The 20,335-nt window shown below is 28.5% G+C and overlaps 2 protein-coding genes across 3 annotated transcripts; one reads left to right on the top strand and one right to left on the bottom strand.

Moving 5' to 3' along the window:
* Positions 1-1,629: 1,629 nt before the first annotated feature.
* Positions 1,630-9,980, top strand: LOC111636193. Its single transcript, XM_023381393.1, has 6 exons — positions 1,630-1,678; positions 1,907-1,978; positions 2,045-2,180; positions 3,469-3,558; positions 3,949-4,259; positions 8,790-9,980. The coding sequence occupies exons 1-6, from the start codon at positions 1,630-1,632 to the stop codon at positions 8,849-8,851; spliced, it is 720 nt and encodes a 239-aa protein (XP_023237161.1). The 3' UTR covers positions 8,852-9,980.
* Positions 9,981-12,718: 2,738 nt separating this feature from the next.
* LOC111636090 lies at positions 12,719-20,111 on the bottom strand. Of its 2 annotated transcripts, none has more exons than XM_023381264.1 (2): positions 19,978-20,111; positions 12,719-14,252 (listed from the first exon to the last, which is right to left on the bottom strand). In XM_023381264.1, exon 2 carries the CDS (start codon positions 14,240-14,242, stop codon positions 13,076-13,078), a length of 1,167 nt encoding a protein of 388 aa, XP_023237032.1. In that variant the 5' UTR covers positions 14,243-14,252; positions 19,978-20,111; the 3' UTR covers positions 12,719-13,075. The 2 variants fall into 2 exon arrangements, with proteins under 2 accessions (XP_023237032.1, XP_023237042.1); XM_023381274.1 differs by lacking the exon at positions 19,978-20,111 and adding an exon at positions 19,491-19,745.
* Between the last annotated feature and the right edge of the window lie 224 nt (positions 20,112-20,335).

Here is a 20,335-nt window from a genome sequence, read left to right as displayed (position 1 = left end):
ACTGTTGCCAGTACAAATGCTGTAACAGTGAGAGAAAGTACAGCACATGGGGACCGTCCACATAGGATGTAAATCTGGTTCCTTTTGCTTTGAACTTGGATAACTTTTTTATAGTTTAACCTAAATTTACCAAACTCAGCAAAAATATGAAGCAACTCTCTGGCTTTATATTAAGCTTAATGATGATAGTTAAATAAAATTATTAACATGAATTGTTTGTATTATTGATAATTATTCAGTCTTGAAATCTGAAAACAAACTATTGAACACTTTTACTTTACACTGATTTCCATTTAGTTAATTTGCTTCAATTATAAATAAGAATTAATAAATTATCAATAAAAGATATATTTTTTGAGTAGTAATTTCAATAAAATAACAATTAAAATTTACTAAAAGTCAGACAATCTACTGAATTATCAGGCCTGATAATTTGGCAGATTGTCTGACAATGAAAAATCAGGTTTGAAGAGTTGTTGTATATATATAAAATATCTAGAAAATATTCTAAGTTGGCTTAAAACATCTGTCAAATGCTGATGTAATTTATTAAGAAAATGGAATATGGCTATGTAGCCAGACTACTATTTTCATTAATTAATAATTAATAATAAAAATATAAAATAAATAGCATGTGTGTGGTGAAAACCTCACAGGTTGCCAGATAGGTTTTATAAAAAGTAAAGCAAAATTCCTTGAAATGTAGCCCAAGTTATTTTTAAAGTGGTCCAAATGTAATAGGCTAGAGCCCTACAAATATCTCAATCTGGTATTCATAGCCCAATCTTGAAATCCCAAAATCCAGCTGTATTTTATGAAATAAGAGAAAAAAGGGTAGTCCATTTGTAAGGTGACACCCTGGAAAAGCAGTGATATTGACCAGATTAGAGTTGTTCTTGGTCTACTGTTCTCTTATAGCACAGAGGCACTTCAATAAATGAAACTGAATGAATGAGTTAATGTACATATTACAGTTCAGACAGAATTTTCAGTTCGAATTATGAAGTAGCCATATTTTGAACTAACTGAATTCCTTAACATGTAAATCTCTATATCCCTGGCCAGGACATAAGTAGAGTTACAAATTAATAGGATTTTGAACTATTCAAATTTGAATTAACAAGGATTTCTTGTAATTATTTAGCGTTAACCTCAAATAAAGGAATCTGGCAGTTCATTTGATACTTCACGTAATTACTTAATTGATTTTATTTATTAAATGTAAAATAAAACTTTTGGATTTCATAAGAAATGATAAAGTATTTAAAAATAACTATAATGTTAAGTTTCATGAAATACGAAGCATCTATTATTTTGAATAAGCAAAATTTATTAATTATTTATTGCTTAATAATCTAAGATGATAAGTTAGTTTCCATAGTTAATCATTTTTCATATAAAGACACAAAGTAAAATAAAGTGTTTATTTTTAGCATGATTTTTTTTTACCTTTTAAACGTGATTTCAATATACAACTTTCTTAATGAAATGCAAACATTATATTCAATATCTCAGCATTTGGAAATTCAGAAGTTTAGTATAATTGTAAACTTTCATTATGTTAAAAATAAAATTAAATTTTTAAACTTATTTTTTATTTCATATTATAATAGTATGATTATAGTAGGAATGTATTATGTATGTTATGAAACAAATAACATGTTACAGTGTATTGCAGGTATGCTATGATAATGTCTTAATATTCAGGAAATTTTTAATTTTCTGAATATTAGTAGATTTTTAAATTTCTGAAATCTGATTTTAGAAATTAAAACAAAAATTAATTCCAGCTGCCAATAATTTTCAATAAAATTTTTAAAAAGTTGTAAAAATCAATGAGGCAAATTATGTTTAAAAATATTTTTATTCATAATTTTAAATTATAATTTGAATTTTTAATTAATAGATATAAGAAATCCTGAAGATAATTTAGAATTTGAAATTGGGCAGATGCCAGATATGTTAAGAAATACGGAGGGTAAGAGTCATTTACATAATTTTCTAAAAATTTGTTGATTTGTTAATACAATTATAAGTATATTAGGAATACCAGAGACTGTGGTCTGTAATACAGTTGAAGGTAGAGAACCAGATTCTCCCAGTACTTCAGCATCACAACTTTCAGATGTTTTATTTTCTACATCTTCGACGTCAACTGATGAGGAAAAACATTCTTCTCCGTATGTACACTATTTTTTAATTAAAAATAATGCATTACAGATAAAAACATAGTATTATTAATATAATTTTTATGGTTCAAAATATAATTATAAAAGTATGTCTTGAAATAGTACTTGTAAAGTAAATTACATCAAGAAACTGGAAACGATGTTTCTTAATGTAGTTAGCCTGGGTGAGCAGTTTGAGCAGTAATATGTCACAAATAAAAGACTAGTTCCAGAAGGTTCCAGAACAATGCCACTACCACAAACTGCTAGTGAGATATTCCAGAAAGTTCTAGAATATTTTGATTGGAGAAAATTGTGGAAAATTCTCCCCTTATTAGAGCCAGTGAAAGGTGCCATCTAGTGGGGATGAGACAGTACTGTTGCCAGTACAAATGCTGTAACAGTGAGAGAAAGTACAGCACATGGGGACCGTCCACATAGGATGTAAATCTGGTTCCTTTTGCTTTGAACTTGGATAACTTTTTTATAGTTTAACCTAAATTTACCAAACTCAGCAAAAATATGAAGCAACTCTCTGGCTTTATATTAAGCTTAATGATGATAGTTAAATAAAATTATTAACATGAATTGTTTGTATTATTGATAATTATTCAGTCTTGAAATCTGAAAACAAACTATTGAACACTTTTACTTTACACTGATTTCCATTTAGTTAATTTGCTTCAATTATAAATAAGAATTAATAAATTATCAATAAAAGATATATTTTTTGAGTAGTAATTTCAATAAAATAACAATTAAAATTTACTAAAAGTCAGACAATCTACTGAATTATCAGGCCTGATAATTTGGCAGATTGTCTGACAATGAAAAATCAGGTTTGAAGAGTTGTTGTATATATATAAAATATCTAGAAAATATTCTAAGTTGGCTTAAAACATCTAAATATTTCAGAAATACAATAAAATGTAAAATAAAAATTAATATAGACATTAACTAATTAATATTAATTAGATTTATGAAAATTTTGAATTAAAGAAAATAATTAGTTTTATCATTGAAACAATATTCAGTTCTTATTCAATTAAAAATTGTATGTTTACCAAAATTATACTAGTAACAAATGTTTGGTTAGAAAGTTTATGAATAATTAAAATATATTCACATAAATTTTAAGTATAATTTGGCAACTCTCTAATATTTAATTTATTCTTATGATTATTTATTGATACAATTAAATGATATTCTGTATTAAGTTCATGTGGAATATAATTTTATTTCTAAAAGAAGAAATTTGTTTCATTTATTTTTTAACTAGAATTCTTTTCTTCTTATACAGTTCAAGTAAAAGATCCAAAATATTGAAAATGAAAGGAAAGTACAAGAGCCGTAAATTAATTGAAGCAGAAAAAAAGTCATATGAATTAAAATGGAAAAAACTGCAAATGNTGTGTGTGTGTTTTTTTTAATAAAATCAAAAACAATGACATCAATAGAAGTTTTTATTTACAGCCTATTTATAGGCTGTGAATAATATACTGCCTTTTTATGCTGTGTATCTGGTATGATGATTATTCTCACCAAGCACCATACTAGCCACATTGCCACTTGAGCTTATCTTGGTTCTAGATAGCTCTTCAAACATCAAATATACTATGTTTATTATCCATGTTAAAATTTTTTTCTATTTCATTTATTTTTTAACTAGAATTCTTTTCTTCTTATACAGTTCAAGTAAAAGATCCAAAATATTGAAAATGAAAGGAAAGTACAAGAGCCGTAAATTAATTGAAGCAGAAAAAAAGTCATATGAATTAAAATGGAAAAAACTGCAAATGGAAATTGAAGTAGCACAATCGATGAAAACATTAATCACATCCCTTGCTGATTTAGTAAGTCGAATCCAACCTCCATTTCCTGGACAATCTTCTACAGTTCCAAACTGGACAATGCCAACCCCTTATTCTTTTGTACAAAATTATCCACAGCCAATGCCTTCTTCCCCTGTATCTCAACAGTGTGTATGTAATAATCGAAAATCATCTCAATCCATAAATGGAATGCCATCATCTAATCAACCTTTTGTAAATCATTCTAAAGATTCATCATTTAATAATCTACACAATAATGGTATAAATGAAAATACTTGAATAACAATTTAATAGCAGTTATTTTAAATTTATTTTATTTTCTAATGTTAGATCATTTAAGAAAGGGTAATTAATAACTTTGTAGAAAATTAAATATTGTGTAAAAATTCATTCCAAAGATTTAAAGAAATTTTTTTTAATATACAATTTATATATACATACATACATATATATATAAAAAAAAAATCTCATCTATATATAATCTATTTCTTTAAAATTTTTATTACTATTCTCTTTTTTTCCCATATTTAATACCATCTAAATGATATATTTTTATACTCTTTCTAGAAAATAGAAATTTCCTGTATGTTAAATATATTCATGTAAAGTAGAATTTAAATGTGAATTATTATTCAGTTTTTGTCAGATGTTGATAAAGTGAAATGAATAGGTGTACTTGGAATTGAAGAATATATGAAAACCTTCAAAAATATAAAGAATATGGTTTACCAAATGATCTATAATTGAATATTAATGTGATTTGAATTGAAACTGATTGAAAGGAGGAATGAAAATTTTTTTTAATTAGTGATAACTGCTTTATTAAACTATACTGGTAACTATACACTTAAGATCACATTCAAAAAACTAATAATAACTGTGGTAATTAAATGCACAATATAATTTAATTTAATTGATCTGTATGGTTGTCTCTTAAACTAGGTTTACATTGGCATATGAACTGCTATTAAGTGGATACAAACTTCCACTTTGTCTCCTTTCAGCAAATGTTTGACAAGTTTGTTAGGAGTTGAGAATAACTCAACTTTTGGCAAAGTTTGGTTTGTTTTACCAATCAACTTTTCACAACTAACGTTTGAAACCTTTTTAACCTTTTTCTGTGAAACCTTTTCAACCCAAATTAAATTTAATTTTGAACAAGTTAGTCTATTTGCTTACTTTTCAATCAAATTAATTTATTATTATTATTAATAATCAATGCAAAGTTTTAGCCTGAAATTAATCCAGTTTTAATAATATAAAAATCCACAGCAATTTGATAATGATTCAAATAATCTTAAAATGTTCAATGTTTTAAGATTATTAGAAAACATCTTTGTAGGCTCACTTAAAATATTAATCACTGCAAATTTTAAATACAAGAAGAAATCTTTGCCAATTACATTTTTCTAGAAATATAATTACAGTTCTGAAATTTCAAAATATACATATGAGAGGACAGTTTCATTTGTGTTACCTTAGCAGTTTTCAACATTTTCTGACGAAAACACAATGGAAATACAGGCATTTGGATGGTATTCTGTCAATTTCCAAACCAAAGAACATAAAGAACATAACATAAAGCAAGTGAAGTTTATTGAGAAATGAGTACTATGTATGGGGACAATTGTCCATTATGGTGTTCAGGGAGAAAAAAGAATATCCTGGATGCTTTCAGATCAGACCATTTATCATTTGCCATACAATTCAGATCTGGCATATTTTGATTATCACTTGCTAATCTCTTCAGGAGGCCAAAAAGACTCTCTAAGAAGGGATTAGCAGGTTACCACTTTGAAGTTGAGAACAATGTAAAGACAGCAGTTTGACTGTGTCAGTGGACATTCTATGAGAGTGGTATTCAAAAATTTGTGCCATAATGGGAGAAATGTTTGGCCTCTCTTGGATACTACATGGAAATGTAGGGTATGAACTTGGCTTTTATATGTATACTTTGAAATTCTGAAATAATAGTCAACTCTTGAGAGAAAAACAGTTGGCAAAGTATTTTTGATTCCTTCTTGTAATAGGTCCCAATGAATCTAAATTAATGGATATGTAGGATACATATTGACTTGCGTTAGGCATGGAAAATCTTTCTATAGTAAAAGGTCACATGAGTGTTTGACATGAGGTGGGTTGAAATACTAAAAACATTAGACTTTTTGCATCATTCTACTATAACAATAACATTATATAATTTTTTTTATTCATTTAAAATTGCAGAAGAAAAATTTAACAAAAATATTTGTATTTATTGCACTTAATTTTAGTAAGAACTTTGAGATTACAACTTTGATCAATTTTTTAATATATCAAGAACCTTAGATATTTCAACACAGCTAATTAAACTGGTTAATTACAATTAGCTTTTGCAGAATTATAAATGGGGCTTAAATATAATTTTATGGATAACTAATTTTTGAATTTATTACTCATAACCTTATGACTTGTTCAATGAACATTTGGATTTACTCTAAATTACTTATGATTAAATCAAAGACATCTACAGTAGGTACTAAAATTCATCTAAATTGTTATATAACTTATATGATTTTTAATGTCTGTCCCAACTCTACTTATGAGAATTATTTCTATGGATCTTAAAAGTATGCAGACTGTAGAGTCATATAAGGCTGCAAGTTTCCACTCTCTGTCTTATGTATTGCCTATTATGTTGACACATTTGACTTTTTTTTTTTTTTTTGGATACAACTTTAAATTTAATTTTATTCTTTTTCAGAACTAAATTAATACTTTTAAAACAGCAGATTAAAACTTTCATAAAATATAAAATTTATTAAATGAACTAATAGTGAATTTATAAATTAAGATAATCCAGTTATGCTTATAAGTTGTAACTTAGTGCTGCTTAGCTTCATATTACTGATTAGCTGGACATGACATTTAATATGAATAAGAATAGGCTTTAACTTGATTTCAAAATAAGCAACACACAAATACTGCATGATTATTTTCCAAATAATGCTGTATTAAATGTATATTTTGAACCAATATAAATTTTAAAATATTTCCTTCCTTACCTGCAAATTCACATTTTTTGCATGGAAATGCATTGTATATTACATACTTGAACACTTCATGTTAAAAATAAATAAATAAATCTTTTAATTTGCATCTTGAATAGATTGAAAAAAACTCAAATTATTTGCTTACAATAAAATCTTTTCATTGGGCTGCAATTTGAAAAACTCGTAAACCTATAAATTCCCATTTTCTTTCCTTAATCTTGAGAACGGAGTTAGATGAAAGATGAGGCCAGATATGGAAACTGTATAGGCAGGAGGCCCCGATTAACTATAAATATATACAAACTTTCAATGCAAACTGGAAGTCATGTTATTTTAATTCAAAAATTTTCCCCCGAAAAGTGTTAGTTAGATTAATTAATGGTATGACTCTATTGTTAAAGAAAATGTATGATGTACAGGGGCAAGTCATTACTAATTTGAGATGGAGAGCATATATTTTAAATTTAAAATATGATTAAAAATTGCAGCCCGATATTGTGACAATGTCACAATAAATAATTGCTTGTTCTATTGATTAAACCATTGATCAGTTAGTTAATAAATTAACTAATTAAGTTTTTGTTCCTGTATTAATGATTAATATTTTACTTAAATTTTTAATTTTATTAAAAGAATTTAATTCTTTATTTTATTTACAATACTTGTTTATTTCTTATGTATTGTATTAATAAGAAGAAACATTAAAATGAGTAGCATATTAAAAATTTGTTTATTTTATCCTAATTATCACAAAATGTTGAGGATGTGAAATCAGGTGGAGTTTGAAGTTTTTCACTAGGCTATATTGGAGTAACTATGAAAACTTTGGAGATCACTGAAAGGATTTAGAACTGTGTAGAGAACAGGACATGTGGATAGACATGCTATTTTATATATTTATAGATATAACTTGCATATAAAATAAACTAAAGATAAAACATTTATTTGAGATATACATGATGTTCCAAAAGTCTGTTCACTGAGATGTATTTTAAACTGATTTACTTGGAAGAGATGCATATTGTTATTTTGTGATTCTACAAATTTTATATATTAGTATTCAATAATATCAGTTGGTCCAATCAGCCTTAAATATCAATTCAAATCACGTTACTATTTAATAATTGAGACATTTGGGATTTGTTATCTAGTTTTTAGCATAATATACCAATTACAATAGAGTCCGAATTATCTAATTTAAACAGAACTGATAGAAGATCCAGTATCGCAAATACTGAATAATGCAATAATGTAATATTTTACTGATTAAAATACAATATTGTTAAACACAAACTGTCTTAAAATTTAAAAAAAGTATATGGAAAATTTTAAGCATGTTATACTCCAAACTAGTTACTGATGTCAGATAATCGGACTCTGTTGATTATTCAATTTTAATTGATTAAAGCCAAGCTTCATTTTATAAAATATTTTTAGTAAAATGATATAATGATAAAAATTTTTAAGGATTTTTTTTTAACAGTGAATGATTAATTTATAATCATTACAAAAATTGAATTTGTGCGCTTTATGAATTATTTTATATTCCAATCATTGGTCTTTCCTTATAGGAAAATAAATAATTTATTATTATTTTTGTGTTGTTTTTGACTTTTACACTATTTTTAAAGAAAGAAAAGGAAGAAAAATATTTTACTTAAAGAAATGAACTTTTTTTTAAATAAAGAAAATATAATCTAGGATAAGGTTTTTGACTCGATTTATCTTTTTCAATTATGTGTAATATTAAATTTCAGGAAATAATTTCAAAAATAAACAAGCTAACGTGCAATTTTTTCCACGAAGAAGCATTCACTAAATTGTTTTCACAAGAGTAGAGAAGAAAGGACAGGGAAGAGCATACAGGAAGCTAAATGAGAAGGGTGCGTTGAACCTTACTAATACATGGTAAATATGTAATTACAAAACTAAAAAAATTATCAACAAACAGTTAAATGTTAATTCAATATTAATATTAGTTTTAAATTAAAAATGCTGCTGTTTTATTTATCATCATTACAGGCTATTAGAATATTAATATATATATACTCGTACTATCCCCAGGTGACTAAATTCACAATACAACTGTTTTTCTTATTCTCATTAAATAAAAAAAATGACTTCTTCCAAAATAAAGTATATCGATCCATATTTTATATAAGCAATAAATAATTGGTATACTACTGTCTATGACTGGTATAAATTTAAATAGGCCTATAGCACTTCAATAAGCGTTTTCAGATATTGTCTATGCCAAGTCGACGACCTATTGTATTTTTGTGTATTTAAACGTATTATATGAAATGCCTCCTCTTTTGCCATTTCGATGTGGAATTATACAGTATAAATTGGGCCATTTTGCAGGCATGCCGACTCTGAATAGGATTGATGGTATGAGGCAATGCGATATATGGACTGCCAAGAGGTGCTTCAAGGGAGGACTTTATGCTTTCAGAAATTGGCTTCCTATTTTAGTGTTAAATATGTGAAAAAACCCGAAAAACTCCACATAGGCGCAACTCAATTTATGACCTATGGAAAATTCGATTTACGACGGTTTTCCAGCAGCCAAATAGAGCGTTAAAGCGAGGGTTTATTGTGTTTTTATAAATCTATAGTCGCTGTTATAAATCAATATAAATCCAACAATCAAAAAACATTAATCGATTATACTTTGAAATACAAAAATAAATTCGAAAACTGTAGTATAAATTTAGCATTAATAATTCGCTATTCGGTGAATATTTCTTCGAATTTATTTATTTCGATGTTCTTAGAAAGAGTTCAAATAAAAATAAATATATATTTTCGTTTATTTTTATTAATCATATGTGTAACAATAAAAATGAAGAATTCATGCATAAAATATACATTCATAATAATTTCAGATTCCTGAAACTAAGTTCATAATTTTTATTCGAATTACGCATCATAAATATCATAATCGTGTTTGGGATTTACGAAATAAAATATTTAACATTGTGCTTTAAAATGTATACCGTATTTTATGACATATAACACGCACCTCCATTTCGGCACAGAATTTTTAGGTATTTAGTACAGTTCATCTCTCGCCTTTGGTAAGCAGAATTTAGAGCTGCTTACCAAAGGCGAAAAATGCCCCTGTACATCATACTTTTCCTTTAACAATAGAATCGTGCCGGACATCTAACTCTGTTCTGGAGAAAAATTTTTGAATTGAAATCCGGTCTAGATCAGACGTTCGTATACAGTTAATCAGGGTCTCCTGCCCCTAAGTTTTCCATATCTTTCATCTATCTAACTCCGTTCTCGAAATTAAGGAAAGACAGACTGACAACGCCATAGGTCTACAATTTTTGAAAATGCAGCCAATTTATGGTAGATTATTTATATAATATATCAAATTATTTTAGACAGCTTTTGGGCGATCCCTATGTTTTGTATACTTTAGTTCAAAATTTCCCGAATGGAACTTTTTTAAACGGCATTTGACACGTTCGAAGTTCAGGAGCATATTCACCGTATACGTTACAATTGTTTTTACTGTTTGTGTGGCATTGTATGCTTTACGAAACTCATAAAGCATAATATGCGGATATGCTTTTTATCCGAACACATTACAATTCGATTTTATTCAGACAAAATGTGAAGTATAAAGACTTTAAATTAAAGTAAAATTCTAAACAAAGGATAAAATCTCTCATTATTTGTAATATGTTAAATTTCGCAGCTGTTATAATTAAATCATACATCTGTGTTAAAATGCCTAAGTCATCGTTCGGGATCTGGAAATGGATTAATTCACTTTCCATTACTTCTAATGGGAAAATTGATTCGGAGTTCGAACGACCTCCTGGAATGAATTAAATTCGAAGTACGAAGCACCATTGTGTATATTTTTCCTGGAGTCATTAAATATTGCGTTAACTATAAATAATTTCCATTTGTTCATTAATAAGACTAACAAAAATACTAATATTTATAAATTCTTAACNATAATAGTTTATCATACCGAGTACTCAATCTAATTTTAAAAATTCTTTAAATTGTGTAGAGTAGAGGAATAAAGAATTTTTAAAATGTGTTCGATTGGTCACTTGGTGTGATAAACCCTTAACACTCTCCCTCTCACCCAAAATCCATTATTAGTGTGCATTTTCATGGTGTAATCTAACTGTGTACCAAATTTCAACCTTCAACTCCTAACTGTTTGGGCTTATTATCATCAATCCATCTCGATTATAAGATTACACGTCATTCTAGTCTTCCATTATTTTCTGTAGTATCTATAAACTATTAATCATTTCTTTGTTTAATTTATAAAAATCTTTTTTAAGTGTTGTATATGAAAATGTAAGCAATTTGGTGTGAAATAATCTGGATTTTCTGATAGAGATTAAACAATTTAATCTCTATCAGAAAGTCCTGACCATTTAATGGTGATTGGTCGTTTCGGTGCTTTTCGAGGTCTTCATCTACTCGAATTTGCATATTTTTGAGACGTAAGCGAATATTACATTTAAAATAATTATTTCTAAATCAAATTCTAAAGATGATTAATTAAAAAAAGAATTTGCAAAACTAAATGCAATAGTTTAATTGACACCTAATTTATAACAAGATAATGCAGAATGCCATAAGACTGAGCATAAAAGTTGGAAAAAAACGATTAGAAAATAACCTAAATCTAAATTTATATTCAATATACATTTAAATCTACTAGAAGATTTATTAGAAAGTGTTTTTAAATGTAATTTTTACATTTTACACCCATATTACATACACCCAATTACATATTTACATACAAAAAAATACAAATTATTATAATTTTTCGAATGAAACTGCTCAAAACATTACTAATAGTAATTTGAATTCAACTAAATAATTGTAGTTTGAAAGAAAAAATATATTACTTATTTTAGCCACTCTTGAAATTTCTATTCTTCCAACAGATAGTATGAGTTAAGGCGTTACTTTCTACATTATATAGTACACAGAAACTCATAGGCCTATCCGAGAATTAGAAAAAAAGCCAAGAATTAATGAGAAATGAATCGATTTTTTGTTCTTATGTGTTTATATTTATTAACTATTTTCAGGAAAATTTGCATAACATGTTCTTTAATTTGAAAATGCTATGTTTTTAAAATGATAAAGTGAGGGGAAAATATATTTACGAAGTATATTTAGATAATTAGAAAATGAATATCTAATTTGATTAATTTTGTTTTAATTGAAGAAATTTACGATAAAATCCAGCTACGAGTTGCTTAACTTTCCCGGAAACATTCAAAACTGCATGCGTGGCGCCATCTGTTATGATAATTTATTATTAAAAACTTTTTATATTTTTAACTGTCATAAAATGGCAAAAAGCTTAATTTTGAGAGTAGAGATGGGTTTATTTTTTAAATATCGAAAGGGCGTAGGGTACTACTATTGAAAAACTTACTACAAGTACTATCACTCTGTTCATGCAAAATTCATTAGGTATTTCAAAATATGGCTTGGCTCTTAGGATATAATCGTAAGAGCCTAGTCTTGATGATTTTGAGTTAGATATTCGTAATTATTTTGGAATAGGCTATAACTCGGACGAAAATATGAAAGAATATTGCGCTTCACTAGAAAGTAATTAAGAAACTAAATTAAAAAAGGTAAACGTTGAAGTGTTAACTTTATTATTTTTTTACCACAATACAATTTTTAATTATTGTACAACTTTATCTGTTTTTTTATACATTATAAATTTCTTAAGAACAATAAAATTAGCTTTTTTGTGAAATTTATTATAGATTCCCATTTGTTTGGTTCGATTGCATTTTGCTTTATAAAATTGGTTATTCAAAAAAAGCAAAGAAGTAAAATGGTGCCCTTCGTTTATAGCTTTTGTATAAATTTACCCACACACATTTACACGATAATACAATACATAATTTATTTATTTTTTTCATGGTGACAATTTCATGGTGAACTCAGGATATATTCTTCCAATTAGAAAGTTCAGACTATGTACGAAAAAGTTTATTTATTTTTATTATTACGTAATAAAGAATTAAATCTACAATTGCACCACAATCACAAAATATGTTATTATTGTACTAAAAACACTATATATAAAACTGAGATTAAAACTCACAGTTTTTCCAACAGTTAACTGGGGAGGCTGCCATGTATTTTTTAAATACATGGCAGTAGCATAACGTGAAGTGAGTGGACACTCGGACACCATTTTCTGGGATAAACACGCAGTTATATCACTGGCTTCGAGTGGAATGGATGCAGCTGCATAACTCATATCAACAAAATTGACAATAAGAAAAAATATCAACGCAGAAAAATATAAACCCCAACTGTAATCGTTGTTAACGATGAACATCCGAATTCCAACGCTTCCATAGAAGATCCCTTGTAAAATGATGATAGACATCCACCAGAAAACCGTATTGGAATATATAGCATCGAATTCGTTGAAAATGTTACACAGTTTATTATATAATTCAAAAAGATTTTTGATTTCTGAATGAGACATAACGAAAAGCTTTTTGTAAGCCCTCATATCATTCCTTAAAATGCGACATATGGTGGAATAAAAGAGGAAAAATAAAACAAATGGTATCTCGATAAATACAATCATACAAAAATCAAAAATGGCGGCAAATACAATTGAATATTTATTATTAAAATAAAAGTATTCATTAAAATTAAATCTATCGAAAATTAATCTTCGATCGCTATCGAAAATGAACCAGAGAGAAATTAAATAAAGTAATATTCCATAGAAAGTCACTATAATAACTCGAATTAAAATAGGCTTCTTATTTGACTTGTAGTTAACATTTCGGCCGTACGTATCGGGCAATTTGGCCAATATATTTCTTATCTCAATTTTATTCCGATTAAAATGGTGGTAATTTAAAATGAGTAGGATCTGCCCCAAGACTTTTACAAATAACGTTGCCTTGTATACAGTATCATACTTTAGAAAAGCGAAATGCATGGCGTGAAGGAAAGATAGAATTACTAATATATAAACAATTATCATAATAAATATTCCGTAAATAGATGTTTTCTTCTCCGAGTCGACGTTCAAACCCCATAATTTTGTAATTCGAGTTAAAAACGAAATTTCTTTTAATCTGTCGATGTTCTCGTTTAAATAATCTCTCCCGGTCTTGTTTGATTCTTCTTCCATTTGAAACCGTACAATTCCTATGGAATTGTTCATTCTTCAAAATATAAAATAATTAAAATAAATTTTCGATTATAAATTTTGTTTTTTGAATATTTTATATACGTTAATTTAAATTTAATTCATTCACATTAACGCTTATTTTATACTAGCAGATGAGCCAGGCGTTGCTCGGGCAAAAAAACAACAGCAAAGATTATTTCGTACTTCTAACCCTTCTATTATATTTTAGTACTTGATTTATATTAACAAAAGTTTATTACATAATAGTTTATCATACCGAGTACTCAATCTAATTTTAAAAATTCTTTAAATTGTGTAGAGTAGAGGAATAAAGAATTTTTAAAATGTGTTCGATTGGTCACTTGGTGTGATAAACCCTTAACACTCTCCCTCTCACCCAAAATCCATTATTAGTGTGCATTTTCATGGTGTAATCTAACTGTGTACCAAATTTCAACCTTCAACTCCTAACTGTTTGGGCTTATTATCATCAATCCATCTCGATTATAAGATTACACGTCATTCTAGTCTTCCATTATTTTCTGTAGTATCTATAAACTATTAATCATTTCTTTGTTTAATTTATAAAAATCTTTTTTAAGTGTTGTATATGAAAATGTAAGCAATTTGGTGTGAAATAATCTGGATTTTCTGATAGAGATTAAACAATTTAATCTCTATCAGAAAGTCCTGACCATTTAATGGTGATTGGTCGTTTCGGTGCTTTTCGAGGTCTTCATCTACTCGAATTTGCATATTTTTGAGACGTAAGCGAATATTACATTTAAAATAATTATTTCTAAATCAAATTCTAAAGATGATTAATTAAAAAAAGAATTTGCAAAACTAAATGCAATAGTTTAATTGACACCTAATTTATAACAAGATAATGCAGAATGCCATAAGACTGAGCATAAAAGTTGGAAAAAAACGATTAGAAAATAACCTAAATCTAAATTTATATTCAATATACATTTAAATCTACTAGAAGATTTATTAGAAAGTGTTTTTAAATGTAATTTTTACATTTTACACCCATATTACATACACCCAATTACATATTTACATACAAAAAAATACAAATTATTATAATTTTTCGAATGAAACTGCTCAAAACATTACTAATAGTAATTTGAATTCAACTAAATAATTGTAGTTTGAAAGAAAAAATATATTACTTATTTTAGCCACTCTTGAAATTTCTATTCTTCCAACAGATAGTATGAGTTAAGGCGTTACTTTCTACATTATATAGTACACAGAAACTCATAGGCCTATCCGAGAATTAGAAAAAAAGCCAAGAATTAATGAGAAATGAATCGATTTTTTGTTCTTATGTGTTTATATTTATTAACTATTTTCAGGAAAATTTGCATAACATGTTCTTTAATTTGAAAATGCTATGTTTTTAAAATGATAAAGTGAGGGGAAAATATATTTACGAAGTATATTTAGATAATTAGAAAATGAATATCTAATTTGATTAATTTTGTTTTAATTGAAGAAATTTACGATAAAATCCAGCTACGAGTTGCTTAACTTTCCCTGCAACATTTGGTGGCGCCATCCGTTATCGTATTTTATTTTTAAAACTTTTTATATTTTTAACTGTCATAAAATGGCAAAAAGCTTAATTTTGAGAGTAGAGATGGGTTTGATAAAAAGTTGTAAATGCTGATAACGAGTAAAATCGTCATTAAGTCTGATCTTACTGGAGATACACACGACTTCGTTTATCTCCCCACCCCCTCGACCTTTCACCTCCAAAATTTAATAGCATCAATCAGCAAAATTTAATAGCTACCCCTAATAAACAAAACTCCCTAAAAATTTTCAGAAAATTTCGACAAAAAGTGCAGGAGTGTGCACGAAATTATTAATGGGAATAAAGTCTTCTAACATTGCACCTTTACAATTTACAACTTATAAAGGGGTGTCATTTGTCATATCTCAAGAGGGGTGAAGATTTAATTTAATGAAGATTTTATTCGTTATTAACATTTATATTTTATTTTTTTTTAATAAAAGTCATCCCTATCCTCAAAATTAAGCTTTTTGTCATTGTATAGTAATTAAAAATATAAAAAGGTTTTTTTTTTTATAACAAAATCTCATAATAGATGACGCCATACACACTTTATTTATTATGCTTAACAATATAAACGTTTTTTTTTTCTAAATAAAAACTCATAACAGCCAGGAAAGTTTATCATAAAAGTAAATTACTGGAATATTTTATTAGGAAAATGGCACTGTAATGCGCTCATGCGTGATGGTTTCAGAATGTCATTGAAAGACCGTTTTGTTCATCTTCTGATTACTTCAAGAAAAAGAATTAACGGATAAAAATCCAGTGTAATATCTTGAGAGAAGTTATACAGAGTAAAATGATTATACAGTGGGTGATCGGTTAACGAACATAATCCATTCCAAGACTTTGTTCACTATCCGAATTGTTCGTTAACCGATTATCGATTTACCATAGGTTTCTATGGGAATTTGGGGTATCCAGAACGGATTAATCAAAGATAAAAAATTGTATATTTTCTTACTAAGTTTATTCATATGTAATAATAAAAATACATATATACACAGTCTTGCATCTTTATTAGTCATGTTTTTTCCGTTTGTGGGGGTTAAAGAATCCCTCTAATGTCAATTTCTTTTCTCTCTTCTTCGGAATTTTTCAGAAGTAATTAATAGCATTGTAATTGTAGAGAACCCCAAGTCTATTAACCTCAACCTGGTTTGGATGCTATTCTAAAGACCGTTGTTCTGACACCCTCCCACTTCTTCAAAAGATCTTTAATAGCAGATATCGGCATTAATCCACCTTTTCAGAAGAAAACATATCTCGCCGAGTTTCTTGGTGTTCTTCATTCAAGAGTTCTTGGCGTTCTTCTGTCGTCACATTCGTATCAGGTTTCATTATGAGCTCTTTAACGAGTGCCCGTCCGACAGTCTCTCGAATGCAAGGCCGGATGGCCGAGCGGTCAAGGTGGCAGCCCACCGCTCTGGGGGACCCGGGATCGAATCCGGACGGGTCAAAGAATCCCCAGGAATTTTTCGGGAGGTGGTCCGTTCGGATATGTCGGGCCCCGTCCCTCACCACCCGGTCGCTTCAATGTGGGCCTGGCCGAACCCATAATGGGCCTAATAAGAAGGCCCTCTTAGTACCTACAGGGCGGAAAGAGCAAAAAAAAGTCTCTCGAGTACTACAAAAGAATTGTTTCTGTCAGAAAAATAAAAGGCTGGAATTACAAGGGAGAGTTTCAAAGTTCGGAGGAATACTATCTGATCAGTATATACCGGGTTGAGCGTCGATGTCGATGTTTCCCGCACTCCGGTTTCGAATTGTTGTCTGAAGACAAGAGAAGACCAATCGGTATTCATTATTTTACGTCACTTCTCGTGTTTGTTCTGTGAGGTGTTCGTTGACCGAACATAAAAATCTTTCGCGAAAGTGTTCGTTAACCGATTATCGATTTACCATAGGTTTCTATGGGAATTTGGGGTATCCAGAACGGATTAATCAAAGATAAAAAATTGTATATTTTCTTACTAAGTTTATTCATATGTAATAATAAAAATACATATATACACAGTCTTGCATCTTTATTAGTCATGTTTTTTCCGTTTGTGGGGGTTAAAGAATCCCTCTAATGTCAATTTCTTTTCTCTCTTCTTCGGAATTTTTCAGAAGTAATTAATAGCATTGTAATTGTAGAGAACCCCAAGTCTATTAACCTCAACCTGGTTTGGATGCTATTCTAAAGACCGTTGTTCTGACACCCTCCCACTTCTTCAAAAGATCTTTAATAGCAGATATCGGCATTAATCCACCTTTTCAGAAGAAAACATATCTCGCCGAGTTTCTTGGTGTTCTTCATTCAAGAGTTCTTGGCGTTCTTCTGTCGTCACATTCGTATCAGGTTTCATTATGAGCTCTTTAACGAGTGCCCGTCCGACAGTCTCTCGAATGCAAGGCCGGATGGCCGAGCGGTCAAGGTGGCAGCCCACCACTCTGAGGGACCCGGGATCGAATCCGGACGGGTCAAAGAATCCCCAGGAATTTTTCGGGAGGTGGTCCGTTCGGATATGTCGGGCCCCGTCCCTCACCACCCGGTCGCTTCAATGTGGGCCTGGCCGAACCCATAATGGGCCTAATAAGAAGGCCCTCTTAGTACCTACAGGGCGGAAAGAGCAAAAAAAAGTCTCTCGAGTACTACAAAAGAATTGTTTCTGTCAGAAAAATAAAAGGCTGGAATTACAAGGGAGAGTTTCAAAGTTCGGAGGAATACTATCTGATCAGTATATACCGGGTTGAGCGTCGATGTCGATGTTTCCCGCACTCCGGTTTCGAATTGTTGTCTGAAGACAAGAGAAGACCAATCGGTATTCATTATTTTACGTCACTTCTCGTGTTTGTTCTGTGAGGTGTTCGTTGACCGAACATAAAAATCTTTCGCGAAAGTGTTCGTTAACCGATCACCCACTGTATTTGTATATAAATAGTAACTGCGTGATATGAATCAAACACAACGGCATTTATTTAAGACATTTATAACATTGAATAATATATTTCTAGATTAATCACAGTCAAATCGGACATGTTTACTTCCTCATAACACAATTTGTTTCTGTCGCATAATTCGTCTATTTTTAGACATAATAGATTTATTTTAAATAAACATTTGATGTTATACACGCTAATAAATTCAGAAAATGTTTCCTAAATAACTATAACAGATATTTTATTACTTATAACTCGCCTTCTGTCTCTCCTTATACAATAAATTATGTTTTAAAAAATCGTGCTGTTTATGCCGATTTAATCGATTTTGGGTATTTTAAAACATTAATTTCGAAATAAAAATCTAAAAATATAATAATAATATACTGTATATAAAGTACCAAAATAAAGAGAATTGATTATCAATGATACATGTGCATACGTGATAATATTTACATGTATACACGACTGCATACTTGACAATGAAAATGTTTAAAATGTCTTTATTAAAATAAATTTTTATTTCTAAAAATTATTCAAATAATTATTAAACTAGATAGTATATTTGGAATTTTAGTATTTTCAATGTATATTTAGATTTTTCTTTAATTAAAAAGAAATATACTGTAATTTTTTAGAGATAGATTTAATCCTTTTATTATTTACTGTAAATCATTAATAATATGCGAATGATTGAATTTCACGAAAATATTATCCAAATTTCTATAATAATAATAATAATAATAATAATAATAATTTTTTACTTACTCGCTATTAGTTTCTATTATAAAATTAAGCATTTCTGGTATTGATTTGAGTAGTTTAACAATGCGTGTCCCCCCACACGTACACGGAATGTTGTGCATCCGATTTGATACTGTACACTGCATCAAAATTGCTACCTAATTATTATACTCAAAACCTCCAAACAACGGTCACCTCTAAATAACGGCCAGTTTTTAACAAAAATGCTACAAAATAATCTCTAAACAATGGTCATTTGTTATGTTCCCATCAGAGGTTTGACAATACATAGATATAAACTTTTTACAATGAATATTAATTGTTAAATAATAGTTTTTAAAGTTAAACTTGAAAAGAAGTAAGGAAAAAAATATATAATATATTAGAGTTGTTATTCTAATTATTTAATGAACTTAATCACCTCTAAAAGTATTAGTCGATGGTAAAAGTAAGTGATTATCTAATTTAAATGAAAATAAAAAAAATCAATTAATAATTAACAAGAGCTTACCTTTACAGGTTGTTTTTCTTTTTATAAATTGCTGATTTTGAGGAAAACAATGAATAATTCACTAAAAAATTGTCTCGTTTTCAATGGAAGGATTAAATTGTTATTATTTTTTCTTATTACGGAGCGGCTATTCGTAAACAGACGTCGGCTAGTTACTAATTTTACGGTGTTGACTCTCTGTCGTCATTAACTTGATTGATTTGAACGTACTGTTAGCTTTTATTATTAGTTTTCTGTAGAAGAAAATTATTTATGTTTCAGAAACTTTCTATTGGATATTAAAAATTAATTTGTCATTCCAGTAAAAAAAGTAAAATATAGAATTTTAATAAACTATGATTAAGTAATTACTGTAATT

Source organism: Centruroides sculpturatus, unplaced genomic scaffold, assembly GCF_000671375.1.
Source record: "Centruroides sculpturatus isolate CEXI.00-Female unplaced genomic scaffold, Cexi_2.0 scaffold158, whole genome shotgun sequence".
Taxonomy (NCBI): domain Eukaryota; kingdom Metazoa; phylum Arthropoda; class Arachnida; order Scorpiones; family Buthidae; genus Centruroides; species Centruroides sculpturatus.
This window is presented reverse-complemented; position numbering and strand designations above follow the sequence as displayed.

Excerpts from the sequence above, each read along its gene's own strand:
- LOC111636193 (XM_023381393.1), top strand. The coding sequence starts at position 1,630 with ATGTATTATGTATGTTATGAAACAAATAACATGTTACAGTGTATTGCA. Across the intron at positions 1,679-1,906 it reads CATGTTACAGTGTATTGCAG|ATATAAGAAATCCTGAAGAT; the intron begins GTATGCTATGAT and ends TTTAATTAATAG. Across the intron at positions 3,559-3,948 it reads AAAAAGTCATATGAATTAAA|ATGGAAAAAACTGCAAATGG; the intron begins ATGGAAAAAACT and ends ATATGAATTAAA.
- LOC111636090 (XM_023381264.1), bottom strand. The coding sequence starts at position 14,242 with ATGAACAATTCCATAGGAATTGTACGGTTTCAAATGGAAGAAGAATCA.